This window comes from Rhinopithecus roxellana, chromosome 6 (genome assembly GCF_007565055.1).
Source record: "Rhinopithecus roxellana isolate Shanxi Qingling chromosome 6, ASM756505v1, whole genome shotgun sequence".
NCBI classification, from domain to species: domain Eukaryota; kingdom Metazoa; phylum Chordata; class Mammalia; order Primates; family Cercopithecidae; genus Rhinopithecus; species Rhinopithecus roxellana.
In genome coordinates this window covers 63,049,460-63,066,344 of record NC_044554.1, presented here as the reverse complement: position 1 = coordinate 63,066,344, position 16,885 = coordinate 63,049,460, and the positions used below count along the sequence as shown (strand labels likewise).

The 16,885-nt window shown below is 46.8% G+C and overlaps 1 protein-coding gene across 3 annotated transcripts in view; it reads left to right on the top strand.

Moving 5' to 3' along the window:
* CPA4 (carboxypeptidase A4) overlaps positions 1-16,885 on the top strand; it is a 43,079-nt gene that overhangs the window by 11,446 nt on the left and 14,748 nt on the right. For 2 of the 3 annotated variants that reach the window (XM_030933286.1, XM_030933287.1), the window contains exons 2-8: positions 7,085-7,166; positions 7,619-7,753; positions 9,140-9,238; positions 12,838-12,939; positions 14,172-14,276; positions 15,150-15,260; positions 16,684-16,774. In XM_030933286.1, the coding sequence (XP_030789146.1) occupies positions 7,085-7,166; positions 7,619-7,753; positions 9,140-9,238; positions 12,838-12,939; positions 14,172-14,276; positions 15,150-15,260; positions 16,684-16,774 (725 nt within the window). Of the gene's footprint in view, positions 1-1,486; positions 1,602-7,084; positions 7,167-7,618; positions 7,754-9,139; positions 9,239-12,837; positions 12,940-14,171; positions 14,277-15,149; positions 15,261-16,683; positions 16,775-16,885 lie in introns of those variants that run through there. The other variant, XM_010378783.2, reaches the window with a different exon arrangement.

The window sequence follows — 16,885 nt, the reverse complement described above, 5'->3', positions numbered from 1 at the left end:
AAAGGCTCTCTCTGGGACCACACTTGAGATTCTGCACCCTCTTTTTGACTAGGCTGGTTCTCAAGCCCTGGCTAAGCCAGGCTGAGCAAAGATCCTGCGAAGTCATCCCTCCCACCTTGATATCCGATCAAGTTCCTCATCCCCACCTTTGATGTGTAAGCCCTTGGCCTGCCTTTAGCAAGAATCCCCCTACTTCGATGTCTTCTCTTATTAATCCCACATCCTCTCTGTTTTCTTTGCCGTATTCAGTTTAAGCACAATAAGTCTCTCCTAGTGAAAGTGCCATGGTCCTAATCATAATCTTGAATTAGGTCTTACATTTGAACACATGTCAGGATAGTTTTTCTTTAACTCTCTCAACTGTGACCCTTGGTTGTGTCCACTCCCCTTGTGTGGGTGTGGAAAGCATGTAGACTGTAGGGAGGGTGGGACGGGAAAGACTGTGGGAACTGGGGCTCCCAGGACAGACTCAAAGGTCCCGGAGCCCCTGAAGACGTTATGGAGATCATGAGTGTCTTCCATTTATTCAGCTGTGACTTGGTAGAAAGGATACCAGACCCACAGTCTAGGAAGTATAAGAAAGTCTTATTATTTATTTATTTATTTATTTGAGATGGAGTCTTGCTCTGGTGCCCAGGCTGGAGTGCAGTGGCACGATCTCAGCTCACTGCAGGCTCCACCTCTCAGGTTCACGCCTTTCTCCTGAGTAGCTGGGACTATAGGTGTCCACTACCACGCCCGGCTAATTTTTTGTATTTTTAGTAGAAACGGGGTTTCACCGGATTAGCCAGGATGGTCTCGATCTCCTGACCTTGTGATCCGCCCACCTCGACCTCCCAAAGTGCTAGGATTACAGGCATGAACCACTGAGCCCGGCCGAAAATCTTATTATTGATAAAACCATTAAGCCTTCCCTATAGTTCAGACCCCAAGGAACACTGATTATTTATTCAGACCAAAACATCCTTTGTATATCATTTGCCTGATACAGTTCTGTTTTCTTAGTGGGGTCATAAGAATTAGGCTTCAGATCCATAAAAGAGGCCACAAACCTCTTGCCTCATCCTGACCTGCCCTGGTGAAATCCTCTGGCAGGGCTTGTCAAGCCTGTGGTCTTGGAGCCAGCTCAGGGTTGCTTTGATAGTCTTAACTTTTCTGTTTTTTTATTCTAGAGGTAACTCTATGCCAGGTTTATAATCTGACCTCTCCTATCAGGATAAATTCCATCCAACACTGTGGAACTTTCTTATTCACTGAAAAAACACTATTTAAATGCCAAGTGATGAGCAATATGGTACCCTTGGCACAGACTTTTTCAGCTCCTGGAGCAAGTTCCTGACCTTGTAAATGGAGAGGCTCAACCTTTGTCACTTGAAAGGAATGGGAGAGGCATTGGTGAGGCCTGCCTGTCACACTGTCAGAGTTGCAAGGGTGGTTGGGAATCGCATTAGCATTTTTGAGGACTTGAGTCACTCTCAGACGCTTTATAAATACAGCTTGACTCAGCCACTGTATGACTGACTCCCCGGGAACATGAGGTGGACACTGTTCATTGGGGCCCTCATTGGGTCCAGCATCTGTGACCGAGAAAAATTTTTTGGGTAAGTTCCTTTTGGACTTCTTCTTATTCGGTTATTTCAGAAATATGGGAGCCAAATGGAACTGAAAATGAATGGCTGATCATAGTTCACATGGAGGAAGGAGTCCTGGGCTCTTGTTCCAGCTCTGTCCTGGTGTCATCCTGGGCAAGTCCACTCTCTTCTCTGAGACCCAATTTCATCTGTGAAATCAGGACTAGATGATCACTGCAGTCTCTCCCCAGCTCCCTCATCTCCTGCCAGTTCTTTTTCTGCCTAGTTCTTATTTATAAGGTCAGTTCCAGGCATCTGCTTTCTTACTCCTACCTTATTAATTACTAAGAGTTACTAGTTACTGAGAGCTACATTATTAATTACTAAGAGTTACTGGTTACCAGAAATGGTTTGTTTCCAATTTCCGCCATGCTTAAAGGGAAACCCTGGGTCTCAAGCTTGTTGGTTTCACTTCTTTGTTAATGGCGAAGGCTTTGCAGAGCTGGTGCTTTCTCTTGATCTGTAGTTCAATGCTTTACCCCTGAGCTATACCCCCTTCTGAGCTGGTGCTTTCTCATTGGCTTCTGGGACGTAGAGATTTCACAGGTCTTGCCTAGACACAGCTATGAAAATGACATGCAGAGACACATGCCTGTACCCCGTGTGTGTGTGTGTGTGTGTGTGTGTGTGTGCATGTGTGCTTCACGCAGAATGCTTTGAGGTTTGCAGGGGAGAGGACATTCGGGTGGTAGGAGAGATAAAAGGGATACCATGGTGCCCTGTTAGAAGACTGAATTATAATAACTCATTACTGTGTAATACTTTGCCATTTGCAAAGAGCTTTCATGTACATTATCTTTTGGATCACGCAACAACTTTGCCAGGCAGGGGTGTTATTTTCTTCCATTTAAGCATGAAAGAAAAAATCGGCCTTGGAAATGTTAAGGAACACGCCCAAGGCCACTTAGTTGGGAAGCAGGGGAGCTGGAACTCTGAACGTAAAACTCTTTTTGCTGTAACACAAGTTCGTCTCCAAATAAAATCCTGTATCTCTTGGATCTATCTCTTAGTTTACTTTCTATTTTACTATCTGGCTAATGAGACTTTGGGGTTGTTTTCTGAGGTAATTATTTATATGAGATTGACTAATTTTTATGATGATGTCTTCTGTTCACACCTGTGTCTCTATTGCCAAACAGCTTAGAGGGGTTAGGCGTAGCAGGTGGCCAGGGATGATTTTCCCACAGGTGGCTCATCAGAAGGTGTGTAGTGACTAGACTTACTGCCGTGTGGGCTGATGCATGGAACTGTCAGGCTCCCACTGCAGCTATTCATGTGGCTGAAAGATCTCTGTTTCGCAAGATACAGACCTCTCTTGCAATGCGGTGGGCACCTGGGCTGCAACAGCTGGGCCAGGCCCTAGAATGCTCTCTGCAGGAATTTTGCACAGAAAAAGCTGTGTGCCTGAGCTGACTGCAGATGGTTTTAACTGATAGTGTCATTCTCATCCCTAAATCTGTTCTCACACTACAGTAGGAAACGTAGCAAAGGTAGAATTCTTCCTGGGCTCTCTAGAGATGTCCGGGACACCCAGCTTTTAGAGCAAAGGGAACATTTAGAGCAAGGAGAAGCTGGCCTCTGAGCACTCGAGTGGTTGGGAAACCAGGCTCTGGATTGGCTGCTGAAGATGAGGATGATGGTTCTCCCCACCACCCACCACCCCTTCCCCTTCCTTCTGTCTGCCTCACCTATCTTCCCAGTCTCTCTTGCTTTACTGGAGTCTTCTGCCCTGGTCTTCACAGATCTTCCAGTTGGGACAATGGCCAGGATGCCTAGAGGAACCGGGCAGGCAGAGAACAGGAACCATTTGCAGAGCTGGTTATGGCATCAGCAGTAGTTGGCAGGCATCTAAGGGTTCTGTGAAACCATCTCTTAATATTATTTGTGGTGGCTGCTAAGCCTGGCTAGGGAGGCAGATGAGAAAGGCACAAAGAGTGGGTCACTTGGCTGCCAGCATGGTGAAAGGGGAGGGATAGATGCTCAGTCACCAAAGTGGGTATTGACTGTCCAAAGCACAGATGCCTGTGAGGGTGAGGGAGCAGGGGTGCCAGCCATTGCACTGGCAGCAGCTGGACGCCCTGGCTATTGGAGAGGATCAAGTTAAGAGGAGCTGCGAGAACACCCGTGTGGAGCAGGAGGGGCAGACATGGCTGCCTGTAAATCCCAACACATCCGACTCCTGGGCCAATCTTCCATCTTCAGAAAGAGCTCAAGTCTTTGAGTGAATATCCAGATAGTGGAGATAGGATGTGCTCCACCATCTTGAGTCTCATGAACTGACAAGGGTATTTTCCAAATACAGACAAGGACAGTGAGGGCAAGAAAAAGGCTGCTCTTCACATGGCACCCCTCAATGTCCTCCCTGCTTTCGGGTGTTGCTGTGCTTCTGTTCATAAGGATAATGCTACTGTCAGGTGCAGTGGCTCACGCCTGTAATCCTAGCACTTTGGGAGGCTGAGGCAGGTGGATCACCTGAGGTCGGAAGTTCGAGACCAGCCTGACCAACATGGAGAAACCCCATCTCTGTTAAAAATACAAAATTAGCCAGGTGTGGAGGTGCATGCCTGTAATCCCAGGTACTTGGAGAATCACTTGAACCCAGGAGGTGGAGATTGCAGTGAGGTGAGATCGTGCTATTGCACTCCAGCCTGGGCAACAAGAGCAAAAACTTTGTCTGAAAAAAAAAAAAAAAAAAAAAAAAGGATATTGCTACCTACTCCCACCACTGCCAATGTTCAGCACTATCTGAAGACTGTTAGGACTTTGCCTCCTCTGGTCAGGAAAAGCTTCATGAGTGATGTGAGTCGGTCCTAAAGATTACATGGGACTAGATGGGCCTGACAGATGAGAAAAAGGATGGATTGCAGGCAGTGGGAACAGCGTGTACAAAAGCATACAGAAGTACATAGTGAGTTTGGGCTGGGTCCGAGGTGGGGTGGAAGGGAGAGGTGAAGAAGAGACAGATGAAATGGGCTCCACTCTGCACCTGCTCTTCTGCCCTGCCGCTTTGCATGCTACAGATATTTCTTTGACCTCTGCAGCTTGGCTGATTAGAGCAGGATGAAATGGGTTTGCGGATTTAATCATCCTCAGGGCCAGGCAGAGACACGGTGTCCCATTGTCCTGGACCGTGCCCAGGAATGTGCACAAGTTTTGTTGTGAAGTCACCACTTTGGAAAAACTAAAACGCATGTGTTGGGTGAATGCATAACATGATTTTCATACTCAAAGAGCTTCTTATTCTTACGTCCTCCTTTATTTTCTCCTCCTGTTCCTTCTTCCTCCCTTTCCTCTTTGTGAGTGCTGTAGCCAGTGCTGTATTTTACACATGCCTAATTGTGCTAATAAATATGTCACCACGCAAGATCTTTCTAGAAGCCCCATTTTTTTTTTTTTTTTTTTTTTTTTTTGAGACAGAGTGTTGTTCTGTCAGCCAGACTGGAGTGCGGTGATGCAATCATAGCTCACTGCAGTTTTGAACTCCTGGGCTCAAGCAATCCTCCTGCCTCAGTCTCCCAAGTATAGAATTGCCATTTTAAAGATTCCCCCTTTTTGGAGTGTTGGCGGTAGGTTGTGATAGAGCATGAGTTCTGCAGACGGGCCCTTGTCCCCATCCAGGAGTAAAGATTTCCTTTCTGTTTTTAAAATTTATTTATTTTTAATTTTAATTTTTTGAGATGGGGGTCTTGCTCTATTGCCCAGGCTAGAGTGCAGGGGTGTGATCATGGCTCACTGCAGCCTTGAACTGCTGGCTCCAGTGATCCTCCTGCCTCAGCCTCCTGAGTGGCTGGCCTACAGCTGTGAACCACCACGCCCAGCTAACAGTTTTTCATTCTTTTTGTGGAGACAAAATCTCACTATTTTGTGCAGGAGGATATTGACCTCCTGGCCTCAAGCAATCCTCTCACCTTGGTTTCCTGTAGCACTGGGATCACAAGTGTGAGCCATGGTGCCTGGCTCCATTCTGTCTTACATCGGTGCCTTTTTTTCAAGGGTGCTTGCCGAGGTCAGGGAAAGATCAGGTTTGATGCCTCATCTTTGCAGGGCGGCAGGTTCAACTCTTGGCAAGCCTGTAGGGTTCAGACTGAGACCTGCCTACCCAGTGGTATCTCTTCAGGGCCCTCAGCAGTGCCCACAGGGTGCAGTTACCTGCTCCCCTCCAGGACCCTGTGGGGACCAGGTGGGTTAGGAGAAAGGGAACCCTCGGCACTGGCACCTCCTCCTGGCCAGCCACCTGCAGCAAGAAGGGCTCTGCAGTGGACCTTGACTCCTTGAGGCTGGCCTAGACCCACTGGAGAGCCCCTGGAACCTTCCAGAACCCAGCAAAACCCTGACGGGCCATCTGGATGAAACCGGTTTTCTGCTGAGGAGCTGCCCCATGGGGCTGCACGCTCAGCTCCCTGTGACAGCCATTCACTCTCAACAGGTCCTTGAGTCACAGCGGCTCTCTTTGCATTCACTTGTGTCAAAGGGATGACGCAGTGACAGCATCGAGTGCGGATTCATTGGGGCCGTCACCTAGCAACAGCCTAATGGCTCCCCTGTCTCCCCAGCCAGCTGAGAGCACAAAGGCAGCTTTTCAGGCCCCGCTTTCTCCCACCCACACACAGGACCTTGGGGGCCCGCTACCCCTGCCGCCGCTGCGGAAGCTAAATCACGTATATGAAGCAAGCTCAGGACAAACGACAAAAGGGGACTGAGACTGGCCGGCCCCGTCTGTGTCCTTTAAGGGTACCCTCTCTCCCCGTGGGGAGGAGTGGATCCCAAACCCAGCCTCAGCACCATGGGTCATAGTCAGTTTCCACCCAAACGAGCCTTTGTATGGGGTTCTGTAGCTGGAAGGGACTGAGCGAGCACCCAGCCTCGCCTGTGTTTTAAGAGGGCACAGCTCACCCTCCCAGCATGGAGATGCTGTTTTCTTTCCAGCACGGAGGTGCCGCCAGGGTTTCCGTCCTCAGCCCTGACAGTGAAGAAGTGCTTCTTTATGTCTTGAGTTAGCTTTGCGTGTAACTCAGGCACATTCCTTCCTGTAAAATATATATGTTTTTCATTATAAAGTAATATGACCACATTACAGAAAACAGATACAAGGGGGAAAAAAGTAAGTCATCCATAATCCCACGACCCGAACATAAGGGCTGTCAGCATTTGGTATATTTCCGCTGTCTGTTTTTCTTCCAATGCATCTGCTTTTTCCATACTTATAATCATGGCATACATACAATTTTGTGTCCTGCTCTTTCACTTAATATTTCCCTTAAAGTTATGCCATAAGCACTTTTTCATAGTTGCCATGTAGCCTCATTTTTAATGGCCATACATTAAAACCGAAGACTAGACCATTTCCTTTCTTTCGGCCTGGTTGCGTCTAGGATAGGAGGCTTGGGGTTTCTTTGCCAGCTAAAAGCTCATCATTATCTTTTGCTCTTTTTCTCTTTTTTCTTCTTCCCCAGGGACCAAGTTTTTAGGATTAATGTCAGAAATGGAGACGAGATCAGCAAATTGAGTCAACTAGTGAATTCAAACAACTTGAAGGTATCTGCTTCTTTTTAGCTCTCCTGAGTGTTTTCTAACTTTGGTAGGAGAAGACTCTTGCTCTACTGGTATTATTATTTTTATTTCCGAGGAGTCTCTGAATATAATCCTGTGTGAGTCCACTGGCCATTTACACAATTGAGGGGGCCAATGGGAGAAAGGGAGTACTGTAGATGACATCACAGCTGTGGTGTCCTGGGAGAGGAGATGCTTGAACAGTATATGCCCCATCCTTCTAGCTGCCGTCCACTTATGATGCTCGGTCTCTGACAGATGCTGCTTGTTGGGTGGGTCCGACCAGACACAATGGTGAAACGGGCAAACTTTGACCTTGCGCAGAGCCCAACCTCTCAGGGATCACCCTGGCTTTTGGCAGTGTTCTAGAAGAATGAGCTCATTGTACATTTTACCTGAACTGTCCTTTAACCTGGTTTCATTTCTGTTCCCTTCAGCTCGATGTCTGGAAATCTCTCTCCACCTTCAATCGGCCTGTGGATGTCCTGGTCCCATCTGTCAGTCTGCAGGCAGTTAAATCCTTCCTGAGATCCCAGGGCTTAGAGTACGCAGTGGCAATTGAGGACCTGCAGGTAGGTAGACTATGCCCCCTGCCTCCTGGTCTCGCATAGGACCAGGCAGCCAGTCCAGAGTAGACCGTAGTGATTTGCAAGTTCTGGTTTTATCCTTTTCTATTTTATGGATGAGGAAATGGAGGCAAATGGAAGTAAAGTGCAGTGACTTGTTAGAGGACTGCAACATTTTGTAGTAGAAAGGGCATAAATAGGCCAGGGAACCACACAGATTTGGATCCAAATCCTGATTTTGCTAGCTACTAGTGCTGTGTGCTATGTCTTTGGACAAGTTATTAACCTGCTGAGCCTCCATTTCTTCATCAGTAAAATGGTGATAGTGAGACCTTTGTCAGGTGATTTGTTGAGAAGATTCAGGATTAAATATATGTAAAATGTCTAACAGTGCCTGGCATATCCTAGATCTGCCATTAAGTCATAAGTCCCTCTTTCTTTTCTTCTTTGAAGTCAAGTGGCAAGAGCAGAGCAGGGGGAGGGTGTGGGGGACCAGCCACAGAGGCACCCTTGGAGACAGGGGGAATGTCATGGATAGCCCTAGCAGAGGGAATGCCATCCTCTGGCCTCACGACCTGTATCTGGCTCATGCTCTCTCCTTCACTGAGGTGGGTTATGGACTAATTGGTGATCTGGCCTGGGAGTTTCCTGATGGCGTTAGCAGCTATGAGCTTGTTAATCATCCTCACATGTCACAGACATCTGCCAGGAACCTTCAAAGTATGAGTGGTTATAAGAATTTCTTTGTTTCTGAATGGTTTCCCAAGCTGTGTATTTCAGAGGCACTGGATACCAGATGCAGGCTCATGTCTAGAGAGTTCATACTATAGAATAGCCAAAGAGCGCGTATGTTGCTTCCAGGGAGTAAGTGGATTTTGAATGAGGCCATGTAAATTGGGCACCAAGAAGTAAAAAAATTTTTTTTTTTCTGAGATGGATTCTCTCTCTTTCACCAGGCTGGAGTATAGTGTGCAATCTTGGCTCACTGCAACCTCCAACTCGCTGGTTTAAGCAATTCTCCTGCCTCAGCCTCACGAGTAGCTGGGATTACAGGCACGCGCCACCATGCCCAGCTAATTTTTGTATTTTTAGTAGACACAGGGTCTCACCATGTTGGCCAGGATGATCTCGATCTGCTGACCTCGTGATCTGCCTGCCTCGGCCTCCCAAAGTGCTGGGATTATAGGCGTGAGCCACCGCGCCCAGCCAAGAAGTAAAATTTTATAAATATATGAAAGAAATCTGACCCCCTTTTAAACCTTGACATTTGTGCTGCTTGATGGGTTGAAGGGGCCCGCCATCTTGGCTGACCCACATGCCAAGATATGACAGAAAAAATGTAAAACCTGCGTCTGCAGTGGATCACTTCACAACATTGCTGTGTGTTTTCAGGCCCTTTTAAACAATGAAGATGAAGAAATGCAACAGAATGAAGGGCAAGAACGGCGCAGTAATAACTTCAACTACGGGGCTTACCATTCCCTGAAAGCTGTAAGTGTTTCAGAGTGGGTTAAGATCAAGGTTCTCTGCCTCCTTAATTTTGTAACCTCTCTCCTTACTTCCAGGAGACATTAGTCTTCAGCACAGTATCCACTCACTGAGGGGCTAAGATGTGTACACTTCAATTCCTGTCTAATTCTTGGATTGCTTAACTCCTACCGGCACCTGAGTGTCATGAAATACAGCCTGGCTATTTCCTCCCTCAACCATCCTTCTTTCCTTAAGCAACTCCTTCAGAACACCATGAAAATAATTGCAATCATTTCTAGTCCTTGTAATTCAAACTTCTTCTACCCTACCATAATCCCTCTATTTTACTCACTCAGAATAAAATGTTACTTATTCTAGGCAAGTAGACAAGCGGCGATTTCCAAGGTTAACCAAATATTTCCACTCATTTATCATGACTACTTATAATGTATATATTTTTTCCATCATGCATTTTGGTGCTGTGTTTAGTTAGGAACCACTTGATATAGATGGCTGACTTTCAAGGTAAGCCAAGCCTTCAAATGAAAAACTTGAAGTAGAATAATTTCCTGGGATACTGGAACTTAAGAAATCAAGAGAGGCTGTAGAATAGAACTGTACCATGAATGCAGTACAGTTCTCTTACAGCCCTCAGTATCTCCACCCATCTGCAGACAACTAGCTCAGGAACACTCCCCCACATCTAAATTAGTGTTCCCCCTGGTGTACCTTAATACATGTTGTTCTTGATATACAGACATGGTGCTGTTGGCATGCATTTCACAAGGCGTGTACTTCAAGTTGTTTCTCTTCTTGAGGGAGGATTTCAAAGGTTGACTATTTCCACTTCTTTCCCATGCTTGTCGGTAGCTTTGTTTATTGCATACACTTCCAACGACTCTGACCCTTGATCCCTCTTGCGACCAGTGACATACATCTGCAAAACAGCTGGTTAAAGTTAGGAGTTCAGTCTCAGGCCACCGACGAAAGCAGAGCTCAGAGCCCACACAGGGATCAAGCCCGTGATATAAGCCTCATGAACATGGGGCCCTTGCCAACTGAGCTAACCAGTTGCAAATGTCACCGAAGACCCTGGAGGGGCCATCGCCTCACCTGCCGGCTGCTGGAGCCTCACTGTCTCTCACCTGCTCACCTCTGGTTTCTCTGGTTTGAGGCGCCCTTTACAGCAATCTCGTCCTCACTGCGAAGCCCTCTGCTGTGAATAGCTGTGCCACCACCATCCTAGCTCAGTCACATGCAGTTCTTCCTAAAAACAGCTTTTAAGAACTCGTATTCTAGGCTGGACACGGTGGCTCACACCTGTAATCCCAGCACTTTGGGCGGCCGAGGTGGGCAGATCACTTGAGGTCAGTAGTTCAGGACCAGCCTGGCTAACATGGTGAAACCCCGTCTCACCTAAAAAAATACAAAAATTAGCCAGGCATGGTGGCAGGCACTTGTAGTCCAAGCTACTTGGGAAGCTGAGGCAGGAGAATCACTTGAAACTGGGAGGTGGAGGTTGCAGTGAGCCAAAATCACACCACTGCACTCCAGCCTGGGCAATGGGGCCAGACTCCGTCTCAAAAAAAAAAAAAAAAAAAGCTCATACTGGCTCATATAACCACTTAGGCTTTCTTAGGTCTCTAGTGGGAATTTCATGTTGGCCTCTGCCAGAGTTTCTGGTTCCAAAGCCATTGTCTGTGTTGTGGCAGTGGTGGACAGTGTGAATTTGCACCCCACACCTGGACACAGCTTGGTGTTTTGAAAACAGTGAGTGTGGCCCAAGCAGTGAGTATCTCCCAAGGCTTAAGGCAGCTATCCTTGCTTTTCCTCCACTCTCTAGGGTCAGTGGGTAGAGTGGGTAGAATTTGTAGGCCCTTTTTGTGGCCCAAATTGCCCATTCCTAGCTCTCAGGTTCCAGCTCCTTGTGCCATGCTGGGTCCTATAGCTCCCCTCCTAGTCCAGGTTTGCCTAAGCCTGTAGCACCCAAGGCAGAGATGGTGTTCTGTGGCATCGTCTCCCACCCTCTACCCTCCTAGTTAGTTCCTTCTTTGTTTCTGGCACCTACAATTTCCTCTTGTTTAGCTTTTCAACTTGGCTGTGAATCATTTTCCTTGTATTTTACCTGGTTTGCCTATGTATTTGGAGGTGGTTTCTTGCTTCTGCTCAGTCTACCATATTGACAGCAAGTCTGATAAACCCTTTAAGCTTGACTTTGTTCTATATTAATTACACATTTTCCTCCTCTGTATAGTTTCTTCTTCCAGTCTTAAGGCCGAAACAAATACATTTGTTTATTTTCTTTTGGCCCTCAAGTGGTTTGAAAACTAAGATGGATAAATTCTATTTAAATTGAACTTTTTTCCCGAAAGCAAATAAGGGTATTCTTAGCCATTTATTTACCTTTCTTCACTTGCACTCTCAAAGCCTTTAGATAAATTATCTCCAAAGCGGGGCACATGTATCCACAGGGTGTAAGCAAGATAGTCCACAGGGTGTAAGCAAGATAGTCCACAGGGATGAAGGAAGAAACGATTACAACTTCTATTTATATTTCTACATATGTTTATGTTTATTATTAACACAACCATTTCAATTGTTTAATAATGTGCACAGTATATTTGTATCATTGTGTGTGTGTGTGTACATATATATGGTGCATGCTAATTTTTTATTAGTTTTGAGTTAGAGAAAGTGATCACAGAATTTTAGAGAGTACTGGTTTAAGAGCTTTGGGGCTCTTTCTTTTTATTTTTTATTTTTCAGACAGGGTCACTCATTGCCCAGGCTGGAGTGCAGTGGTGCATTCACAGCTCACTGTAGCCTAAACCTCCCAGGCTTGAATGAATCTCCCACCTCAGCTTCCCGAGTAGCTGGAACCACAGACACACGCCACCACAGCTGGCTATTTTTTTTTTCATTATTTGTAGAGCTGGGGGGGGGGGGTCTCCTTACTTTGCCCAGGCTGCTCTCGAACTACTGGGCTCAAGTGATTCTCCCACCTTAGTCTCCCAAAGTACTGGGATTATAGGCATGAGCCACTGCACCTGGCTTGTTTTTATTTTATTTTATTACTATTCTTAACTTTTTAAATTTCTTTCTTTTTTTAAGAATCTTATTCTTAAATTTTTAAATTTCTTTCCTCTTCCATATTTTTTATGAACTATTTTTATTTTTTCAATGTTTCTTGTAAAGATGGCGTCTCACTATGTTGCCCAGGCTGTCTGAAACTCCTGGCCTCAAGCAATCCTGCCGCCTCAGTCTCTCAAAGTGCTGGGATCACAGGCATGAGTCACTGCGCCTGGCCCCTTGTCTTTGACTGTCCAGTCTAGTACAGTGACAAAGGACACAGTGTTAGAGCAATATTGCAAAAGCCTCTCTACTCTAGTTTAGTGGACTACAATTTTGTGAACAAATAAAGTGTGCTACTCTCTAGAAAACTGCAGAAAAGGACTATTCAGGCAGTTCTCATAATCAGCATTTCCATGCTGATAATATGGTCAACTCCAAGATTAGAGTCCCAGAAGAGATAATTAAGACCAACAAAGTAAATCACAGATACCCAGCCAGAGCTGAGCAGATTTTTTAAATGTCCCTGGGTTCACTCTTTCATGCTTCAGATTTACCACGAGATGGACAACATTGCCGCAGACTTTCCTGACCTGGCGAGGAGGGTGAAGATTGGACATTCGTTTGAAAACCGGCCGATGTATGTACTGAAGGTGAGGCCACATGCATTTGGAGGGGTCTCCTGGGTCCTCATGTTCAGGACCCAGCCTCAGACCTCTGAAAAGGGCAGCTTTTTGAACTCCTTGACTTCAGGGAGGAAAGCGAGATCAGGACACGTTGTACCTGGGCTGGAATTTGGTCTGACAGAGTCCCCTGCTTCTGTCTAATGTAGGGGGAGTTAGAAGGACTCATCCAAGTTTTGGCTGAAAGACAGGATCAGAGGGAGGCGATTAGTATTCCAGAAAGCTCTCAGATGGGACGGAGTCATTTACTTTCATTCTCACCTCTGTAAATAGCAGGACAAGTTGGGATGGGCCTGACTTCTATTCTGCTTGCAGGGGGTGCTTATTGGAAAATCAACCTAGGAAGTGAATTTGAGGGTTGGTGTAATTTTAAGCACAGCTTCTGATCCTTGGCTGCACAAAGCCTAATTTCCAAATATTTCTAACAGATTCAAGACTATATTGGCAAAAGAGGTAAAGAACTATGATAATGACATAAATTACATAAAAATCCAGCTGAATGAATAAGAAGGAATTTGGGCATATAACCCATGGAACACTGATGGTGCTAAGAATTTGCCAAACCCTCAGCTTCATGTAAGTCCCAAAGAACTCAGGCTTATGGCACTAAGCAAATTACCAGTGGGAGAGGAGACCTGCCACGGAGCTGGATAATTACATTTAAATATTTTGCCAATCTGATGGAGACCCTGGCTTCATTAGCACCAAGCTCTGACCCAAGGGGGCCCAACACTATGGCAAAGGCAGGAGCCAGGATTCATGACTGCCATTTACAAAGAGCTATAGCGAGCCCCGCTTCTTCTTAGTTTAAAACCAAATTCATTTATCTTATCGACCGAAACAGCCTGGTTTGTGTACCCTTGTGTCTCTCGCTGTTGGGATACCATTTGAGGTCTTTCAAGAGACATAACATTATCTCTAATGGCACCAGCATCATAAAACACAGTAACGATTGTTTCCCCCTCCCATTTACTTGGAATGCTGGAGAGGTTCAGGCTGCCTGGAGCTGCAGCTTGGCTCCGCAGCCAACCAATTAAGCTTCCTGGTCACGGATAAGCTCGATAAATAGATGGTGCCCTTAGGAACATTTGGTCTCTGAATTATCTTAAATGAATTAAATGGATGGGAGAGAGCTGGAGAGAGGAGAAGTGAGCAGAGATGTGGGCAGGCGGTCATTTTTGAGCCTTTTCTCCCTTCTGCAGTTCAGCACTGGGAAAGGTGCGCGGCGGCCGGCCATTTGGCTGAATGCAGGCATCCATTCCCGAGAGTGGATCTCCCAGGCCACTGCAATCTGGACAGCAAGGAAGGTCATGTCGCCTGGTATTAGCCAAGAATGCTGATGGGCCCGGGGTGCCCCTGAAGCATGCCATGCAGCTGGGCCTGGGGCACGAGATGGGAGGGTGCTCTGCTAAGACTCAGTCGGCTGGGGGGCCTTTTCAGATTGGAGAAGCAAATGGTCAAAGCCCCTTGGTCAGCTCATTGCAGCCAAATGATTGCGTTCCTGCTGGTGCGCAAGCTGATATGCAGCAGAGGTGGGCCTGAGCCTCTGAGCGCAGTCCACCCCACAGAAAGGGAGTGGAGCAACACCCAGAGGAGGCCCCATAGGCCCTTGGGGACCTCACACCATCTCCATCTCCTAGAAAGGCTGCTGGGAGGGCAGCTACTCAAGAGGCTGAGGCAGGAGAATCCCTTGAACCCAGGAGGTGGAGGTTGTGGTGAGCCGAGATCATGCTACTGCACTCCAGCCTGGGCAACAGAGCGAGACCCTGTCTTAAAAAAGAAAAAAAGAAAGAAAGGCTGCTGGGAGAGGAGGAGGGTTGCATGTGGAGGACACATCTTCCCTCCCTCTTCATTGGAGGTTCAAACTCCTAAAAACTATTACGATGTGTGACTCCCTCCCCCTGGAAGGAAGGAATAAAGCATGTACCCCAGGACTCACTGCAGTGGATGTCATTAGCAGCCATGTCCCCAAGCAGCTGTGTCTCTCCAGGATTTGAAGGGCTCAGAGGGCTTTGCAGAGAGCAAAGCCTTTGAGGGTGGCAGGGAGGCTTTTGAGGTTAGATGCTGTTCTAGGAGCATCCATTCTAGCTGGATGCCGGGCATCTTTAGAAGATACATGGTTCAGCCCTAATGACCCATCCTGCTATGGGATAGCTGACAAGCATATTGTCTCTGCTTAGATTGTATCTGATTACCAGAGGGATCCAGCTATCACCTCCATCTTGGAAAAAATGGATATTTTCTTGTTGCCTGTGGCCAATCCTGATGGATATGTGTATACTCAAACTCAAGTGAGTATTCCCAAATGGGCTGGGCTTGGAGACTGTTGAATTCCTTGCTTTGCCACTAATTGTCTGACCTTGGAGAGAATTACCACAAATGTGCACCTTATGAGCTTCCTTGGGATTTCATCTTCTAGTCATCCTCAGAGCTGAGAATCACCAGGGGATATTTTTTCTTAGAGAAAATAGTCTAATGAACTCCCTATCATGGGTCTTAACAATGACCAACATTTTACTAATCTTCTTTTCATCTCTTACCCTCCCACACATTTTTTTTTCCTGACGTGTTTAAAACAAATTCAACACATTATGTTATTTCACCCTAAACTAGTTTAGTATGCATCTCTAACTGATGATAGAAAACAAAAAACAAAAAACAAAAAAAAACCTTAAAAAACCCCGTGGCGCTACTATCACCTTTAAAGGAATAATGGAAGTTCTTTAATATCATCTAACACCACCCCCAGTTATCTTAAAAATGGAGGTCGAGGCCGGGCACGGTGGCTCACGCCTGTAATCCCAGCACTTTGGGAGGCCGAGGTGGGCGGATCATGAGGTCAGGAGATCAAGACCATCCTGGCTAACACGGTGAAACCCCGTCTCTATTAAAAATACAAAACAATTAGCTGGGCGTGGTGGTGGGTGCTTGTAGTCCCAGCTACTCGGGAGGCTGAGGCAGGAGAATGGTGTGAACCCGGGAGACGGAGCTTGCAGTGAGCCGAGATTGCAGCCACTGCACTCCAGCCTGGGCGACAGAGCGAGACTCCGTCTCCAAAAAAAAAAAAATGTGTTTTTAAGAGTCAATTTGTTCAAGTGAGGACCCAACAAGGTCTGTGCATGCACATGGTGCTGTGTCTCTGCAGTCTCTTTCATTCTACAACAGCACCCACCTTTTAAAAGTCTCACTCATTTAGGGGAGAAGCCAAGTAATTTGCCCTGTACAGTGTCTCACATTCTGAATTTGGCTGATGGCTTCTTTGTTATGCCATTTAGTTTGTTCCCTTATCTGTGGTATTTCCTATTCACAGATTGCCAGGTCTAGAGCCTGACTGGATTCAGGGGAATTTTTTAGGCAAGCAAGAAATGGGCTGTGCGCTTCCAGTTACATCTGTTATCATGGAGGCATGTAGTGTCCATTTGTCCCACTTCTGCCAAAGCCAAAAATGATTCAGTGGTTTCAGGTAGTTTCTGACTGGTTCTAGCACATGAAGGTCTCATCAGTACATTTGGAAGAAGTCCTTCTCTTAGAGCCAGAAGGGGAAATACTCCTCTCTCTGCGGGAGGAGAGACGACTGCTCAATGAGCACCGGAGCCCCAGGACCCTCACGGCAGAACTGCGAGCAGCCTGCCCTGCCTGCGTGTCGTCTCCACCTGAGCCCTCTTCAGTGCTCTGATCTGCCTCGGGTTGTTTGTCTCCTCCTGGCTTTTTCAGAACCGATTATGGAGGAAGACGCGGTCCCTAAATCCTGGAAGCTCCTGCATTGGTGCTGACCCAAATAGAAACTGGAACGCTAGTTTTGCAGGTAGGTGTTGGGGAGACAGTTCTCAAATCCTGCTGTCCCTGGGCTCGCCTGGTCTACCAGTGCTCTGAGCTGGCCGGGACAGAGCCCATTTCCACTCTGGTTCCGTTGCTG